At 46.1% G+C, this 17,259-nt stretch overlaps 1 protein-coding gene across 1 annotated transcript in view; it reads left to right on the top strand.

Moving 5' to 3' along the window:
* The window catches only part of MAP2K4 (mitogen-activated protein kinase kinase 4), a 61,033-nt gene that overhangs the window by 24,841 nt on the left and 18,933 nt on the right, over positions 1-17,259 (top strand). Inside the window, exons 3-4 of the mRNA XM_031064909.1 lie at positions 7,413-7,508; positions 13,013-13,187. Coding sequence (XP_030920769.1) covers positions 7,413-7,508; positions 13,013-13,187 — 271 coding nt within the window. The remainder of the gene's footprint in view (positions 1-7,412; positions 7,509-13,012; positions 13,188-17,259) is intronic.

Here is a 17,259-nt window from a genome sequence, read left to right as displayed (position 1 = left end):
TCAAAAGGAGTGTTGACATCTTCTCATCATCACGCTTCTGTTGAGTGTTTGTCTGGCAGCTGATGTATCTCTGTCTCCTGCCTTCTTCCCTGAGATGCTGCAATGACTTTTCCTCAGTAGGCTAGAAACCTTTCCTAGACTTTGGATTTGAGCTGGATATTTCAGACCTCCTCACCCAGATGTGTTCCTGATGCAGAGTGTGTTTTTGTTCACCAAGCCACTTCTCAGCCTGGGTGTCCTCCTGAAATGAGCACTGGCTCCACACTGCTGGGGATTGTCCTGGACAGGCCCTGTTGCTTCATATGGGTGGATCTGAAGATACAGAGAGGTTCATTTCTCACATGAAATTTGGGGTTCTGTGGTTTGGATCCACTAATCCAGGGGTGTCCTTCTGCCTGAGATGGTGTGTTGAGCAGCAGAAAGCAAGGCAGAGGTTTGGAAGGAAGGTCCATTGTGGTTCTGTGACTGCATGTGATGGAGGAGGTGTGATGGAGGAGGTGTGTTTGTGTCTTGTTCGGTTCAGCTGGACCTGCTGCCACCAAATCTTCTTAAGTAGTGCAAAGAGATTTTCATCTAGGCATGATATGTGTCCTGTCTGTCTGTGGGGCATCCAGCACATCTGTAAACATAATTTTACATGTGACCTGTACAGGGTAAGGCAGAATAGAGCCTCAGTTACAAAAGTAGTTGGGGAATATAATTCATACTTGAAAGGATGAAGTCTAGAGAAGAGATTAGAGTTTTACTGGTGGAAGGATGCAGTCTAGAGAAGAAGTAAGAGTTTTACTGGTGGAAGGATGCAGTCTAGAGAAGAGGTAAGAGTTTTACTGATGGCTGGTCAGTCAGTGAGGCTGTGTGATCACCATGCTGTGCAAGCTGGGGAGCAGTTGAGGCTGTGGAGATCTGCCAGGTTAGCCCACAGCTCCTGTGAGTTGTTCAGGCTGACTTTGTCACTTAGACCAGATTAACAGCTGCTAACTTTGTTTTCCCTGCAGCAGACGTTGCAGAGGCTGGAGGACACAAGCCATGGTTAGGGTGAGCTCTTCAAATTCCAACCCATTATACCAACTGGAAAGCATCCCACCTTTTACCTCATCTGTCCTGTGTCCAAGTAGGATTTAGGTCACAAACAAAATTAGATTACTCCGTTATCTATGTGGAAGCTTTACAGAGCTGCTTGCAGCTGGTTGCCTTTGCTAAAAGGAGATTCAGATCACACTACCAGGAGTGATGTGGTGAGGTGTGACTGTGGCTGTTCTTGGCAGGATTTCTGGCTGGGCTGTGCTGCCCATTGCTCTTGAAACCAAGATGGAAACCATTTGGCTGTAGGATTGTGGGATTTTTGGTTGTCTGGAAAGCTTTGTATTCTTGTGCAGTGATACCTAGATGTTGACTTAGAGGATTTAGATTGATCTGCTAGGAAATGGGCAAGCACAGAGAATGTTGTTTGGCACGTGGTTGACAGCATGCTGCTTCTTGAGTGTTCTGTCTGCTGGCTGGGAAGCCTCTTGACTCTCAGAATTGCCACCTCTTGAGAACCTGATTACCAGAGCATTGCAGGTTCACCTGGAAAGGTGACAAAATGAACTAATCTCTCTTACTGTACAAATCTGATGTTTGAAATGTCTGGTGTCCACTTGAACTCCACAGTCTCCCTGTAGCTTGTGAGTGTCTTCATGGATTTATTGGGACTTCAGCTTTCCAGAGCTTCCCTGCATGGAGCTTCTCCTTGTGACACCTGGGAGAGTCACACACTTTCCAAAGAGCTCCCCAGGAGTGTGTTGGATGTTCTGCTGGATTCTTCAAAAGCCGGTGGAGGTCCAGTTGCACGTCAGACTGTGCTGCTTGCTTTTTTTCTGTATAGTTCAGGGACTGATATTCCTGGAAAAGTTTTTTTCTGGCTGTACCAAAGCCTCTCTCAGGTGTCTGTTGCTCTTCTAATCTCCTCTTAGGCTTTCCCATACCCTTCTGGCATGTGGGGTCAGGCTCTGTAGCTGCATAGCCTGCAGCTGGTGGAGTTTTTTAGGAAGTAACCTGAGAGAGTTCCTACCATTTTTGAAAAAAACCCCCAAAACCTAAACCCCAAAGGGGAATATCCTAAACTGGCATGCTTCCTACTAATGGTATGAACTTTCCTGTAAATATTTCTCTGTCTCTTCCTCATTTCTGTAATTATCACTTCACGTCTTTATTATTACTGATTCCTGTTACCTTTCTGCTGTGTGATACCTTCCTGTGGCAGGGAGTGCTGCCTGGAAGCCTTGGAGGCAATAGACTCAAAGGTACCGAGAATTTGAATTTTTTTCTGTGACTGATTTTGTCCTGTTTCCTGAAAGTTGCAGAATCTGGATATAATCACTTGTATTTTCAAGTCAGCACAAGTAAAATGCAGCCTCCAAGGGCTCAGCAGAGACATCTCAGTGTCTGAGGGAGCCTGTGGTAACCAGGCTTTTACTTCTCATATAAACATCAGTTAGTTCAGTGCTGGAACAATGTTTCTTCTGTAATTTTTTCAGGAGCATTTTTTGCAAGCTGATGAATTTTGCCTCATGTTTAACCTTCCTCTTCCTTCCAAGAGTTTACAAGTTCATTTGGCCAGTGATCTCTGCATGACAGAGATGATGTGGTCTGTAACACACTTGAGTATCTCTGGCTTTGAGTGGGTCACTGCTTCAGAGAAGGTGCTGCCAGAGTCAGTGTGAGATTTTTCACTGAATGTGCTGCTTTAAGGTCTGTTTTATTCTTTTTTTTAAACTTTCTAAGTTTTTGGTATTTCTTAAGTGCAAATCCTCTCTGCAAAGGAGCTTTTTGCTGTCTGCAGCTTCCAAATTAAACTTCTCTAGCAGCTTCCACATCCCTTGGAGCTTCACTGCCCTGGTAGGACTGTCCTTTCTGTAAGGGTTTGATATCCCAGCACTCTGCTTCTGACTTCAGTCCTTCTGTGTCTGGAACCAACATTTGCACCTTGTGTATCTCCATTCAGCCAATTCACATGAATTTTTCAAGGGTGCTGACACCTGCCTTCCTGCCACACTGCAGGGCTCCTCAGAACTTCTGGAAACTGGTGAGCCACCTTTGTGTGGCTAAATCAAACCCAGATGTTATGTAATGACCTGACTCCCATGGGTTCCAAGTGCTCCACAGGTGCTGAGTGGTTGAGCTGTGCAATTATAAATTGTTGCACAAATCTCTGCATTCTCCCTCCTGTGGATGGGAAGCTGGGACATGCTGACTTTTGGAAGAGGCAGAGGTTAGGCAGAGAGTTCATCAGGGATCTCTGGTCTGTGATCACAGGTAACTCTGGGTTACCTGTCCCACCTGGGCATGGTTGGGAGCTGCTGTCCTGGTTCTTGTGCACACAGCCATGGTCAGAGCTGCTCATTTGGGGGCAGAATTTGGACCTTGCAGCTCAACCCTCTCAGTGTGATGCATAACAGGACCCCCACCCAGGGCTGGGGGCTGTCCTGTCCCCTCCATGGTGGGAAGGAAAATGATGGGTGAGAGGATGAGGATGGTGCCAAGTCACCTTCCAAACACTGAGACCTGGCCTGTCCTGCCCAGACAGGGACAGCAGCTGGGTACTGGAGTGGCAGAGGAGCCATGGTGGCAGAGACATTGGGTTATCCAAGGTGGGAGAGGCTGGAGACCTTTGCCTGTCCCTGTGGGCCCTCATGGCAACACAGCCATCCTTGGCCACTGAGCGGGGACACAGGTGTCTCACACACTGAGACATGAACCTCCTGCAGTTCCTAATTCAAGGTGCAATGGCTGATGCTTGGGCTGCCTCCTCAGGGCTGTTTTCCATGGCACTTTGGGCAAAAGAAGGTGGGATGGGGTAGTGGCAGAGCTGGGTTACCTGTAAAGGTATTTTTAAGTGTTGTCGTCACTTTTCCAGGGACACCAAGGTGGTGTCTGGGGTAAGTGACTCAAGAGTAGTGGGTTTGAGTTGATTACCAGATTTTTTCCTTCTGACTTGAGTGGTGTGGAGAGGGGTGAAGTATTCTGGGTCAGTGGGGGTGAGAAAGGTAGAGCAGTGAGCTGGAAATGTTCATTTTCAAACCGAACTTGACTTCATTGAACGTGAAACTTCCATCAGTGTGGCCTGCTGGGACACAGAGTGTCTGGACTGAAGAGCAAAGCTGGGGATGTCTCCCTTGGGTAGGAGTTTCCTATAGACTTTCCTTCTCAAGCCTGGCCTTTGGTGAGCTGTGTTGCCTCCCCTTCGTCCTGGTGGCTTCTTTCAAAGCAGGGAAAGTAGGTTGAAGAGTTTCAAAGTTGACATCAGCTCTTGCCTTCATGCTGTTGTGTTACCAGAAGCAAAATTTTCTCCCCTTCTTTCCTTCCCTTTATTTTGAGGTGCTGCACCCACCCCCAAGGACAGCTGCACACATGCTGGCTTCCTATGCAGAATGTGCTGGTGTTTGGAGAGGAAAATGGGATGAAGCAGAATGTTATGTGTAACATCTCTGAATACATGTGTGTAAATATATTTGTGTGTACACACAGGTTTGGTCCCCAGCCATTTTTTTGATAAATATCTTGTTCAATAATTATTTACAAGTAGCAGAGTAGAACGTGGCTTATGCATTGGGCTGAGCTTGGTGCCTGTGTGTCTCTGCTGTGTTGAGCAGCTGGTGGAGCTGGGCTCTGACCCTGAGGGGCTGCCAGTGTCGCCGTTCATCTGAGAGAGTCAGGCAAGGACCACCACAGTTCAAACCTGATTGGACTCCAACCCTTTGACTCCAGATGGAAAACCATGTTCCTGCAGGAAACCCGTATAAGCCAGCTCTCAGAGTAAACTCTGCTCATTGCTGCTTTGTACTTGGGATCCCACGTTTCATCAGAGCAGGATGGGCGCCTCCTTTATCTCTTCAGACTTTAATCACCACCTCGTAGTAAAATGTCTTTTGTTTTCCCCTGGCTATGGAAAAGTGAGTCAACTCTTCTGCTTTGTGAGTTCAAACTGAAGGAATCGGTCATTGCTTTTATCTTCTGTACACATTGAGGAATGGAGAATAAAGAGAGAAGAATCTTCAGATTCAAAGACTGCGTTGACCCCATGGGTCTTGGTTGACAACTTCTGTCCTCATTCTTTGCACAAATGAGTGACTTCCAGCGTGTGCCGTGGAGGACCTTGGGTCTGAATGGACAGGATGCACACAGGAAAATCAGCTCTTGAACAGAGGGTCATGGAAAGTATCTTGTGGTGGACAGGATGGATGTGATGGAGGGTGGGGGTTGGCCTGTGGGACTGAACTGGTTTTGCTATTCTGCTTGTTTGGGGGACAGGCTTCTGAAAGGGACTTCAGTTATCTGGGTTTGCTGTGTATTGTGTCTGTGAAAACTACAGACATCCTTGATATCAGGTGGATGTTCTTGCCTAATTCCACAAACACCTTTCCATTTTGGGAAACTTCAGTAAAAAGAGATCAAATCAGAGCATAAACTGAGTTGGAAAGGACCCACAAAAGATCAGTGAGTCTCCTGGCCCTGTACCCTGCAAAAATCCTTCCCTTTGCTTGGGAGTGTTGTCCAAACAGCAGCCTTGGGGCTGTGACCATTCCCTGGGGAGCCTTTTCAATGCCCCACCACCCTCTGGGAGAAGAACTTTTTCCTAATATCCAACCTAAATCCAAATGGCCAAGCAAGTCTCCAGTGGATTATGGCAACGTTAAACACTCTTCTTTGTTCAGCCTTCCTTGTAATTCCTTCCTTCCTAAGATGAGCTTGGAATAAATCCAGGTGAGCAAATGGTCCTTCATGCCTGGCATAAGTGGTGCCTTTGCAGAGACGAGTGTGGATCAGCTGGAAGTGATTCTTGCTGATATCTCTTGTTCCAGCAGTGTGAAGGTGGCTGTCCTCTCTGAGGAGCACAGGGGCTTTGCTATAACACAGCTTCTCTTCTTTTCTCTCTGATATTCTAGGTGGGTATTTCAACCAGTGAAAAGGGGAAAGGTTGTTGTCTAGGAACACTGGTTTACCTCTTTACAGCACTCTTAGTTTTCTGTTAGCATCCTCGCAGAGCTTACAGCAAACCAGCTCTTGGCTCTGAAGGGTCAGTGAGAGCAGCGTGCCCCAGCAGCCATCACAGAGGAGCCCAGCATGGAACATCTCACCACACTACCTGAGCCTGGGAATCTTCACCTGGTCTGCACAGATCTTTTGTTTTAGAGAAGGGACATTTTAAATAAAAGTCAAATTTGGTCTGCTTGGTCTTGTTACGAGCTCTTTTGGTCACCACACTGAAGTAGCTGCATCTCTGAATAAGCAGTCTGTCTTGCAGTCAGGTGCTTTCTGTGTCTCCCATCTGTCCTTGTCTGCCACAGAAAGAAATACATGACCAGGTGCATTGTTGGCAGTGAATTTCAGGTTATTTCAGGCTGTGATGCTGCCCAAAGTTTGTGAGATACTGTTTGGTTGTATTTTTTTTTTTAATTCCAAAAGAGAAGTTGGACTTTTCCACACTTGGGTTGTAATTTTTTGTCCTACAGAAGTTTAAATTAGAAAAATCACTTCTTTAGAGTATTTGAACTGAAACAATTTCTTAATTTGAATTAGCAGTGCTCATTATCTGCCCCTCTCAGGTGGTTCCCACAGGGAGCTGAGCAGAGCCCCTGGTTCCTTTGCTGTCTGCAGTGATCAGTGGTGCAAGGATCCAGGGCTTGTTCACCACACAGTGCTTAGCAGAAACACATCTCACCCAAGCTCCTCCAACTGCTCTGAGATAACAGGGCCTCATGTTGAGAAAGATTTCTAGAGCTGGACAGCTTGAGGGACTCTGAGATCCAGAATACAACTTTTGTTCCTAGAGAAGTCTTATGGTGCAGAGTGGTGATTAACTAGTCAGTTGTAGGGCTATGGAGGGAATAAGTAAGGATGTAGTTGTTCAATTCCTTCAGAATTATTTGGGAGAGGGCATCTGATGAATGGCATGACCACCAGTCCTAGATTGGTGGATTCAGGATGGAAGCTCGATTTTAAATTTTTTTAAGGGAAAAAATGTTGTTGGTAAGATCTGCCTTAAACACAAGAAAAGCAGAGCAGGGATGGTCAATGTGCCTCGAGGGAAGTAGCATGTCACTAACATACAGGTATTTGGCTAATAAATTAATAATGCATGTTTCTAATTGTAGTAATAATACAGTTGGAAGTAATAATTCTCATTGCTGTACGAAAACAAATTGCTTATGATATAATCTGTTAAAATGAGTTCAGATCATTGGGTGCTGCTTTGCCCCCAAGGAGGGGAGGTAGCTTAGGTGGAAATTGGAAGGAAAAGACCTGGCTGTGATTTGTGCTGCTGAGTGCTCAGTGGGCAGTGTGAGTAGCTGAGTATTGTGTTGTACGTTATTGTGTCATGTGATAACAGCACCATGTTTTCCTGTCATTTCCACAACTTTTCCTGGCTGAAGTGACACACAAGCAACCCTGGGTAGTAATCACATTGTCCCGTTCAGTTTCAAAAGGAGAGAAGCGGACTTCATCCAGAAACTGTCCAGCAGGCTACAGTAAGCTTTCCTGTCTGTTAGCCATTGTCAAATCTTCTCCATCCCCCAAAAATGGCATCTCTGAAAGTGATGAATTTGTCTCCAAAATAGTGTCATTCCATGGGGTGGGTGATTGCTGTGTAATACTCCAAAATAGTGTCATTCCATGGGGTGATTGCTGTGTAATTATGGTTTTGCAAGCTATTTATGGTCTGTATTGAGGTTATTTTGTTGATTCTTATGGCTGTGCTCTTGTCTCTGTTTGCTGTTCTCTGTCAGGGAGCTGCCCATGACCCAGGAGAGGAAATAAAAAGAATCAGCATTTTCAGAAGGGGTATTTAAATTAATTAACTCAGAGTTTTCCAGTATTATCCTGAAGTTCTTGAATCCAGTTTAAGCTTTGAAATCCCAGCAATGGTGGGTTCAGTGAATGTGCTGCAGTCTGACTCGTGGCTGAATCAAAATGAGTTTGAGATCGATGTGCTCCATTAAATTCAGCTCAATCTTCACCACTCTGGGTGGAAAGGTTTCCTTCATGTAAGGGCAGGGTTAATCAAAATCCATTATAACTCAGTACTTTACCAGGGGAGCTTAATACAAAATATTGACATTTTAAATGCCTTAGCCAAGCCCCATTGAAACCAGGGAGATTCTGAGCACGTGCTGGGCTGAGACTTGTGAACTCTGGAAGGGCTGTGCCATCTTCCACTTTTTGTTGTTATCTTTATCTTAACATTTTGGAGGAACAGAAAAAGCCAGAGCAGTGCTAGGTTGAATTTCAGCCTCTTGGTCACAAGGAAAGGGAGCAAATGTGCTTTGCTTTAATCTGGGTAGGTCGCAGGTGCAAAACTATTTCCTCCTTTTGCCACATTTTCTGTATCTCTTCATGTCTAGGAATCTGTTCCTGAATGTAATGAGGCCTCAGGACAGCTTGCATGGATCAGAGCAAACCCAAATTAGTTCTGCCCCTCTTGCAAGGATGCTGTTTGTTTATGAAAAGCAATAATTTCTTCTTTTGAGAATCCAAAAACTTTGTGACAGCACCAACATTTCCACCCCCCTAGAAAAAAAATGGAACATTTCTTTTGGAGACCTTTTCTAGTGAAATTCAAGCTAGGGTTGATATGGTTTTAGCATTGCCCTGCAGGGTCTGAAAACGGTTTTAAAAATGACACAGAGTTTGAGATAGAAGAAACAAAGCTCTCCAAAATCTCTCCAGGCTGTTTGAGAGTCTTGGTAGGAACATGTGAGCCACAGTCCTAAACTTTGTACTCTGAAGTTTCACAGTGTCATTTGAACCCTGCAGTTCGCCTGGAAGATTTTTTTGTTAGGATTTACATTTTAGCTTTGGCTGATGGACCACAAATCAGTTTTTATAATGTCAGCCTTTTTACCAAGCGTGTGGAGAAATAGAATATATTCTCATTAACCCTAGTGAAAATAGGAGCTTTCTGAGAGACTTCTGAGCAGAGTCCAATACCAGGCAGGCTTGGGAAGCACAGCTGGTTTGCTTGGATCTTTCTGCTTCTGCAGATTTTATTCGTGTCAGCTGTACCATCAAATGTGTCAGCTTTTAGGCTCTTTTGAGTCCTGCAGGGCTCTCAGCAAAGTGAAACAGAGGAGATAGGCAGCTACCTACATCTTTTTGGCCTTGCTTCATGCCTGTTGACTTTCAATTTTGCTTAAAAAACCCCACCACCTTTTCTCTGCTTCTTTCAACATTCCTTCTTTTTCATGCCAAGGAAATGCTTGTTTTGAAAAGTTGTGACCTCCCTGCAGCTGCTTGTTAACAGCAGGGCTCAAGAAACTTTCATAGCCTCTCTGGGAGCTTCCCAAGGTATCTGTGGGTCTGCACAGGAGATTTTGGGGTCCGCAGACCTTGCCATGTGTGTCCAGCTGTGCAGTTTGTGGCGAGCAGCCCCGTGGCGGGCACGGCGGTGCCTGGCGCCAGCGCCCGCCCGCCTCCTGCCAAGCTGGACACAGCTCTCACAATGGACAACTGTTTGCAGGAGTTGTTGTCCTGCTCGGTGCTCCTAATCCCTGGGATAACTGCTGTGACAAGCATAGTAACCATCTGCAGTGAGGCTGACACATTGGGGCTTTTCAAGTGCAAGGATTGCAGGCACCTCGTTGGCCCCTTTTTTCTTGGCTTTTCAGAAATTTTCAAAAGCAAGATGGGGAGTTGGAAGCTCAAGCCCTGGATGAGTTGTCAGGAGCTGTAGTCGCTCTAAGGTGACTTTTGGAAATGCTGCTTTTAACTGCTTGAAGAGTATCTAGCCCACTTCAGCTGTTTATATTCTTTTTTAAAATCATATATAAAGCCCCACAAGTCCATTTTACATGTCCTGGGCATTTGGAGAATATATGTCCAGTTTTGCCTAACATTCCCAGCCTTAGAGAGGGTTAGATTTCACAGTTTAAAAACAAACTGGTAGGAGAAGGCACATGTCTACTGACTTCTGTGCAAATTCTGGTGTGCACTAATCCCAGAGACTGGGCATTAGCTACATTTTACCTTCACTAGAGCCTGGGCTGTGTGGTTGTCCTGCTATTCTCTGAAGCAGGTTGCTGTGGTATCCACAGCACCAGGATGTAGTGCAGGGTTTAGGCAGGCTTTTTTGCATTTGGAGGCACATCCACCCTATGGATTTATGTCCTCGTTCATTTGCAGCAGTACAGACATACAGAAAGATGTCCTGCATTGGCAGTTCAGTTTTTATTGCCTCACTCAAAAATTCCCAATTTAGATCAATGCAGAGAGTCTGTGTTCCAGATTTGCATTTTTGGCATGGTAATCCTTAGGGATTTTGATTTACACTAGAAAAATTTCTTATAAGTGTAGGTTTTTGACATTAAAAGCAATTATTGCATTCCAGTTATGACTCTTAAGATGGGCCATGCTGCTTAAAGGAAAACTGCCCTGCTTGCATATGGCACATCAGCTAAATGAGCAAAACCTCTATTCAAGTATCTGTCACTCTGTCAGACTGGTAATTTGGTTATTTGACCATTTCCCTGGGTATTTGAGAAGAGCTAAGCGGGAGCCGTGGTTGCGAGACAAGGCAGATGGCATCATAAATACATAATGGAAATGAAGCCAAGCTCCAGGAGGGGAGGCTTTGGGGGTGGATGGTCTTGGTCTGTCTGGATACAAAGCCCTGGAGAGCAGCAGAGCCCTCTGTGCAGCCCTGGGGAGGAGGGGAGGTTCCCCAGCTCCCACCTTCTTCCCTGCAGGCACCATCCTGCAGCTGTGGAACAATGGCCCAGATCTGCTTGCACACCACAGCTGGGGACACACAGGCTGCTTGTGTGACAGGGAAATAATGAATTCCAATTCCCTTTCTCTTCTGGTGTAGGGTCAGAAAAGCAAAGTTTCCTACCCTGAAAAACAGAGGGAAAAGAGGGAGAAGGGTTTAATTGCTTATTTGAATAAATTACCTCAATGTTTAAATTTTTTAACTCCATGAGCACTTTGATAGGGAATATTATTTTCAAACAAGAGCTGAAAAGGGAGCTCAGTCTGTGAAAACTCAGTATTTCACCTCTCTGCCATTTTTCCTCTGCTTTTTTGAAGAGGACTTGCCTCTCAGAGATCATGCTCCTTCATGCCCACCAGCTGGCAGGAGACGAGGCAGGAAATGCCCATTTGTCTGTGCTTCCTTGGCATGGTGCTTCTCACCTCCCTTCCTCCCAAAAACAAGAACTATTTTTATGGCACTGACAAAACAGGATGGAGGAGCTGTTAGACAGAAACCAGCTCAGGAGCTGTCAGTGAGACACTTGGCACATGTGGAGGTCATGTTTCATTTCCTTTTTTTTTCCATTTCTTTTTTCCTCTGTTCTTTTCTTTTTTTGTCATTTTGCTGCTTTTTTTTTTTCATTCCTTGCTTTTTCGTGAGCAGTTTCCTGGGAGAACCCCACAGAATGCAGGGTTTGTTGTGCACAGAAGCTCTGAGGTGGCATCCATCCCACCTGTGCTGTGTTGTAGTTCCAAAATAATTTCAAAATGCAGTGTAGGGGCACTGTAGGGAACAGTAGATTGAAATCTTGAGCTGGGCAGGTTGGAGAGCAGGAAACACCATGGCAGGCACAGCCCAGCAGTGGGGAGAGGAGCTGCTCCCAAATGCTTTCATCAAACAGGTCGAGGGTTCAGGACGTGCAGCTGCCAACCCAAAGTGCAGCAGAGGAACTGTAGCTGCTCCAGTCAATTGGCCTTTTGCCCTCTCAAAACCTGGGATCCCCATAAAACCCTGCCATGGTTGGGTCCCCAGCTGGGTGATGTTTGCAGCTGCTGGTGACCAATGTGGGATTTATCAGCGTGGAATCAGCCGTGACCTGTTTATTCCTCGGCTGATAACCTCAATAAGCTCCATGTGTTTGGTGGAATCCTCCATGTGTGTTCTGCTCTCTGGTCAGGAAAGTGGGGGCTGGATCAAATATCCACTGGGTTTGATAGATCTCTCCTGTGACAGGGGGGTCACAAGGACTTGTGTGCTTCAGAATGTGAGAGATCAGTGTGCCCTGCAGTGGGAGCTGTCTGCATTGCTCTTAATGCATCTTGAAAATGGAAAATGTGGGCTTTTGGCTTACTTTATGACTCAAGATGTGTGAATCAGCTAATTAAGTAATGAAAAACTGAAATTTCGCATGGCATTTTAAGATGAGAAGTGTTGCAAATACTTGTGCATTTCCTGCTAATTCAGTGGTAGCATTGCTGCATGTGAATGAGCCATTGGGGGGCACCTTTGAACTCCTGTGTTCACAAATTTTGGACATTCATCTGCTCCTTAGCTGGGCAAATCCTGGTGGCTTCAGTAGGGACAGGGTTTGCTTGAGAAAGTTAATTTAGGTGCTTGGTGAAGACACACCTGAAAATTTTATTTTCATATATCACAAAGAACTTGTTTTGGTTTTTATAAATTATCAGCTCTTTATTTAGTTTTGAATAAATTAAATTATTATCTAAATGTATTGGATTTGGGGGGGTTTTGGGTTATTTTCTTTTTTAATTGGAGTTTTCCAATAAGGGCAAACTTTTCCTAAAGTCTCACTGGTTCACCCAGAAGAGCTTTGCCTGTATTGATGGAATCCCAGCTGGAAGGGAGGCAGGTGCTGGGATGTGGTGGTGTAGAGCAGCAGGAGCTTTGGGGAGATGGGGCTGGGAGTGCTCTTCAGGCTCTTGGTGCTGCATGTTACCAGATCCTGCTTACACCCTGATGAATTTTGTGCAAAGCAGAAAGAACTGTGTAAATGAGTGCTTAGAGTGACTCTATGAGACATATTGAATTTTATGCTGCAGCTGGAGAAACTTATCCTTAATTGAAGCTGTGGGCAAGTGTATGTCATTTTTGATTTAACATTTTCCCTCACCCCTCCACCCCCACCCCAACCAAAATCCTTCGTGGAGTCAGATTGTTGCTGTAGCTTTGTGAACCCCTCTCTTCTAATGTTTAACCAAGTGCTGAAAAGAGACATTTAAAGACTATTTAAAATGTGGAAAAATTGCTTCCCAATATTTTTGACAGAGAGAGACTGAGAACACACAGCATTGAATCATCAGGAAAATTGAAGATTTCCCCTGAGCAACATTGGGATTTTACAGCAGAGGACTTGAAAGACCTTGGAGAAATTGGACGAGGCGCTTATGGTTCTGTCAACAAAATGGTCCACAAACCAAGTGGGCAAATTATGGCAGTTAAAGTAGGTGATGCCCATCCTTACATTTGTACTTTAGTCCGTTGGGATGCAGTGTGATGGAGAATTAAGGTTCTTCCATCTAGGACCCATCTACTGCTCTGTTCTATTTATTTCTGGTGTAAAGGCTGCTGTTTGCTGAAAATACAGTGTATAATGGGCATGTTTTCAGGTGATTTGTGAAGTTCTCATAATTGCTGTGCCCTTTTCAAAATGTCTATCAGGAGCCTGCTGTTCTGAGGGGATCACACGTCTCTGGAGACTGATGATGGGGCACGGGCCTTTCACCTCTGGGTCACTGGTTCAGGTACAGCCTAGGCTGGTGGTAGGCACAGCTTGACATCTCATAGCTTCTTGCTGTCTTTTGTGAAATAAGGTAATGGCTTAAAATTAGCTGTTTATGTCAGCATGTGCCGTGGTGTGGCCTCGCCAGGAGGAGCTGGAATGGAGTGGATGTCCTCTAGGGAATGTTGTGCTCTTGCTGATGTATGATGGAGTGTCTGCTTTGTGCTCACCATGTCAGAATGTCCTGGAGGTGGAAAGTGTAGCAGGTTTCTTGACTATCCATTTTCTACTTTATGCTACCCCAAAACTCACCTTAGAACCAGGAACAGCCTCCTCTCCCAGCTGGGCAATAATTGCCTGTCTTGCCACAGCACTGCTGCTCACTGGGCATCTTTGAGGAGCTGCTTGTCCATGGAGGTGGGCAGCAGCTGTTCTCTGTCTCTCTGGTCCTTTCCTTTGCTCACTGCAGGTTGCTCATGACATCTATCTTTAACTCTGTTGATGATATTAACTGTAAATGCTCTTATGGCTCCCAGGAGAAAGCAGAAATGAGGTGTGTAGGAGTCTGTGTTGCTGTCTTTTCCAACTCTCTGTCTTCTTCAGAATATTCCCTGGAATCTGGAGACATTTGCCCCTGCTGGTCTCACATGCCAAGCAGACATATCTGAGCCCCAGCTGCTCTGAATGTAATTCCTACCTGTCTCTGCTGTGTCAGGTTACTGGAGTAACCCTCATCCTTTGATCTGCTCCAGTAAATACTGACTTCCTCACAGTGCTGGGATCACTGCTTAGGTCTCTAGAGTGTTTTTGATCACCATGCAGTGCTGTTTCAAGCTGGGTTTGAATTCCTGAAAGTCTCCAGTGGAGCTAGAGGTTGCCTGTAGCTAAAGGCTGGTTTCTTTCAGTTGCCTTTGGCAGAACTCATGGGTGTAGTTTGCAGGTGACAGGTTGAAAAACACTGGTGTAGTGAAATGATTCCTGGACAGCTCCATCCTCTCAGACTCAGAGTGTGTGGCCTGGGTAGCTGTAGTTCTGCTGAGGGTGTGAAGGGGCACACCCCCAGGGCTGAGTGGCTGTTCCCTGGAGCTCTGCAGTGGCTACAGCCGTGTGGAGAGGGATTTTGTTGGATTACCTCGTGTCATGGAGAAGCTGTGTCTGCTGGCACAGGGCTTCTCTTGTCCCACACTGTTTGCACAAGGGCTTTTCAGCACCCTAGGTGAGCTTTGTCCCTGCTGAGGTCCTGTGGTGCAGGTACAGCCCTGTGGGAGGCAGGAGGCACCAGTTCTGTGTCCTTGAAGGCCATGGCTGGAGATGGCACAGTGCAGCATGTTGAGCTGGCTTTCCCAAGGGATGAGGTGTGTTCTGAGCCTCAGGGGTTCTGGGCTTGGAGGCTCACTTTTAAACAAGTAAATCCAATTTGTTTACAGTGACTAAACTGTGAAATCTTAAAGTTATTGGCTGGGCTGGTGCCACCTTCTTTTCTCTGACCCTATTTCTTTCAAGCTGGGGAAGAAAGGTTGAAGGGTTTGGGCAACAGTATCATTTCTAAAACAGTAGTGCTAAGCGACTGTTCTGTTTGTCCCAGTGAGGAGAAGACACAAAATTGAGCAAAGGAAGACCTGTGGGTGGAGCAGTGAGGCCTCCAAGGCAGCAGCAGCAATTCCCCAGACTGGATGGTGCAGTTCTTGGAGATGAGGTTTCAGGATGGGGCTGGGCTTGGGCTAGTGACTAGTTCATCCCACACTCCTCAGATTTTCCTGTCTCAGCCTCCTGATGCTTTTGGGGCAACCATGTGCATTAATCTTCTGCTCCTTCTCTGTCTTAATCTGTCCGTGTTGGGGACTGTCCCCCGCCTGCTCTCTCTTTCTCTCAAGCTTTGTGGTCTCTTCACTGTGGAACTGTTGCCTTCAGCCATGTGTTCTCCTTCAGCATAAAGCTCTTCTGGAAGAGAAGTTTAAGAAGGGAAATTATGCTTTGTGAAAATGTGTCAGTTGAGTGAGGCCTTGGCTATGATCTCTGTGGCAGCTGCAGCTCTGAGGTGTGACACTGTGCTGGGGGCAGGTGACAGGGTCCCCTTACAGCTGGATGGTGCAGCCAGTGTCTGGTTATTTGGTTGTTGTTCCTGTGCTTCCCCAAGAACAGCACCAGTGCAGCAGGCCAAGCATCCTTGGAAGGACATTCAGCACAAGGAAACAGCTTTATGGAAGCTGCAAGCCAAAAGTTAGCTCTTCTGTACTGCTCACTAGATGCAGAGAAAATTGGTACAGGGGCCTGTCCCAGCTGCTCCTCCATCCTTCTCCACCACTCCCCAAACTTCCACTACTGTTGCTGCAAATTCCCAGTGAGGTCAGGAAATTCCTACCCCACTTCTGGGAGGGCTGTGTTCTGCTTGCAGCTACCATGACCAGGCTTGTCACCCCATTCTACCACAGGGAGATTCAAATCCTCCTTGTTCTGCAAGTGTGCAGCTTGAAACATTGCTCATTTCCCCTGGCTGGAGTCCTCCTCTGGCTGAAGGCAGCTCCTGTTGTGCCAGGCCAGCTGGGCACCTCTGGTCACTCATCCTGCTCCCCTCAAAGGCTGTGGCTGCCAGAGCATATCTTCAAACCCTGTTCCCAGCTCCTTTCTCTTGCTTTTTGTAGTCTGTCCTGCCTTTGCCCAAGGAACAGTTCCTTGAAGCTTCCCAAGCTTTCCCCTGCTAGGGAAAGTTCAGTGTCACAGGGCACACGGGCTCCTGTGCCCCCAGGGCTCCCCCAGCACAGCCTTTTTTTCTTACCACTGAAGCAAAACAATTCCTGAGGGCTGAAAAATCACCAAAATAACTTGAGATCTGCAGGTGGAGACACTGTTTTCTTTAATTTTTCCCTGTAACTCATTTTGGACTATCAGCCCGTGCTGATGGTTGTAATTTCTGTCCTGGCAGATGCTATCCTGGTACCTTTAATGAGTCTCCTGATAGGGGCAGGACTGCCAGGCCCTGGGTGAGTCAGGCTTTTCATCTGTGCTCCAGAGTCAGTGGAAGAGGAGGAAAATGAGCCTGAAATGAGCTTTGTTGTGTCACTGGCTAAAACTACTGCACCAAAGCTTCAGCAGGTGCAGCATGGCTGGGATGATGATGATGATGAGCTCTTGTGCCCTGTCCTGCTCCTCCCTTTCCTTTAGCCTTGGTCATTCTCTGTGCATACTTGTTTTAATGACAAAAAGACATTCTGTACCTCTTTGGGAACAGAGGCTGGAGTGGGCTGCAGGAGCAGGGACCTGGTCCTCCTGTTGCTGCCACCTCAATTGTTTGTGCCTTATGCTTTCTGCCAGAGAGAGCTTCCTAGAGCTATCAGGAGAAGGGGGAGAGGATGTAGGAAAGAGGGGGATTTATGTTCAAACCTTTCTCATTTTTGCCCCTAGAAAATGTCGCATTATGTTATCCTAATCTTCCGGATTTTTATTTTCAAATAGAAACCAATCCTTTCATTCTTTAGGTCTCTTCCTTTCAGATCTTCCTGGAGATGCACCTTTTTACTCTGGGTCACCTGTCATCACAGTCTTCCTGTCACTGAAAATACTATTTTCATTTTCTTAGGGATTTTTTTGGCATATGAGGTCAAGACTTTTCCAGATGGGAAAGAGAAAAGCCCAGTTTTGTCCAGTGCCAGATCTGGCTATGCAAACCAATAAATGCAAGGCCAGTTTGTATGCTGAATCCTCACCTTGTCATGTTTCTCCTCCTGGCTCCTCATTTTCCTGGGAGAAATCTCTTTTCCTGGCTGGTGTGTGTTCTCTGCACCAACTCTTTGTG

This window comes from Geospiza fortis, unplaced genomic scaffold, assembly GCF_000277835.1.
Source record: "Geospiza fortis unplaced genomic scaffold, GeoFor_1.0 scaffold503, whole genome shotgun sequence".
NCBI lineage: Eukaryota > Metazoa > Chordata > Aves > Passeriformes > Thraupidae > Geospiza > Geospiza fortis.
The sequence above is the reverse complement of the archived record's forward strand: the minus strand, read 5'-3'. Positions and strand labels throughout refer to the sequence as shown.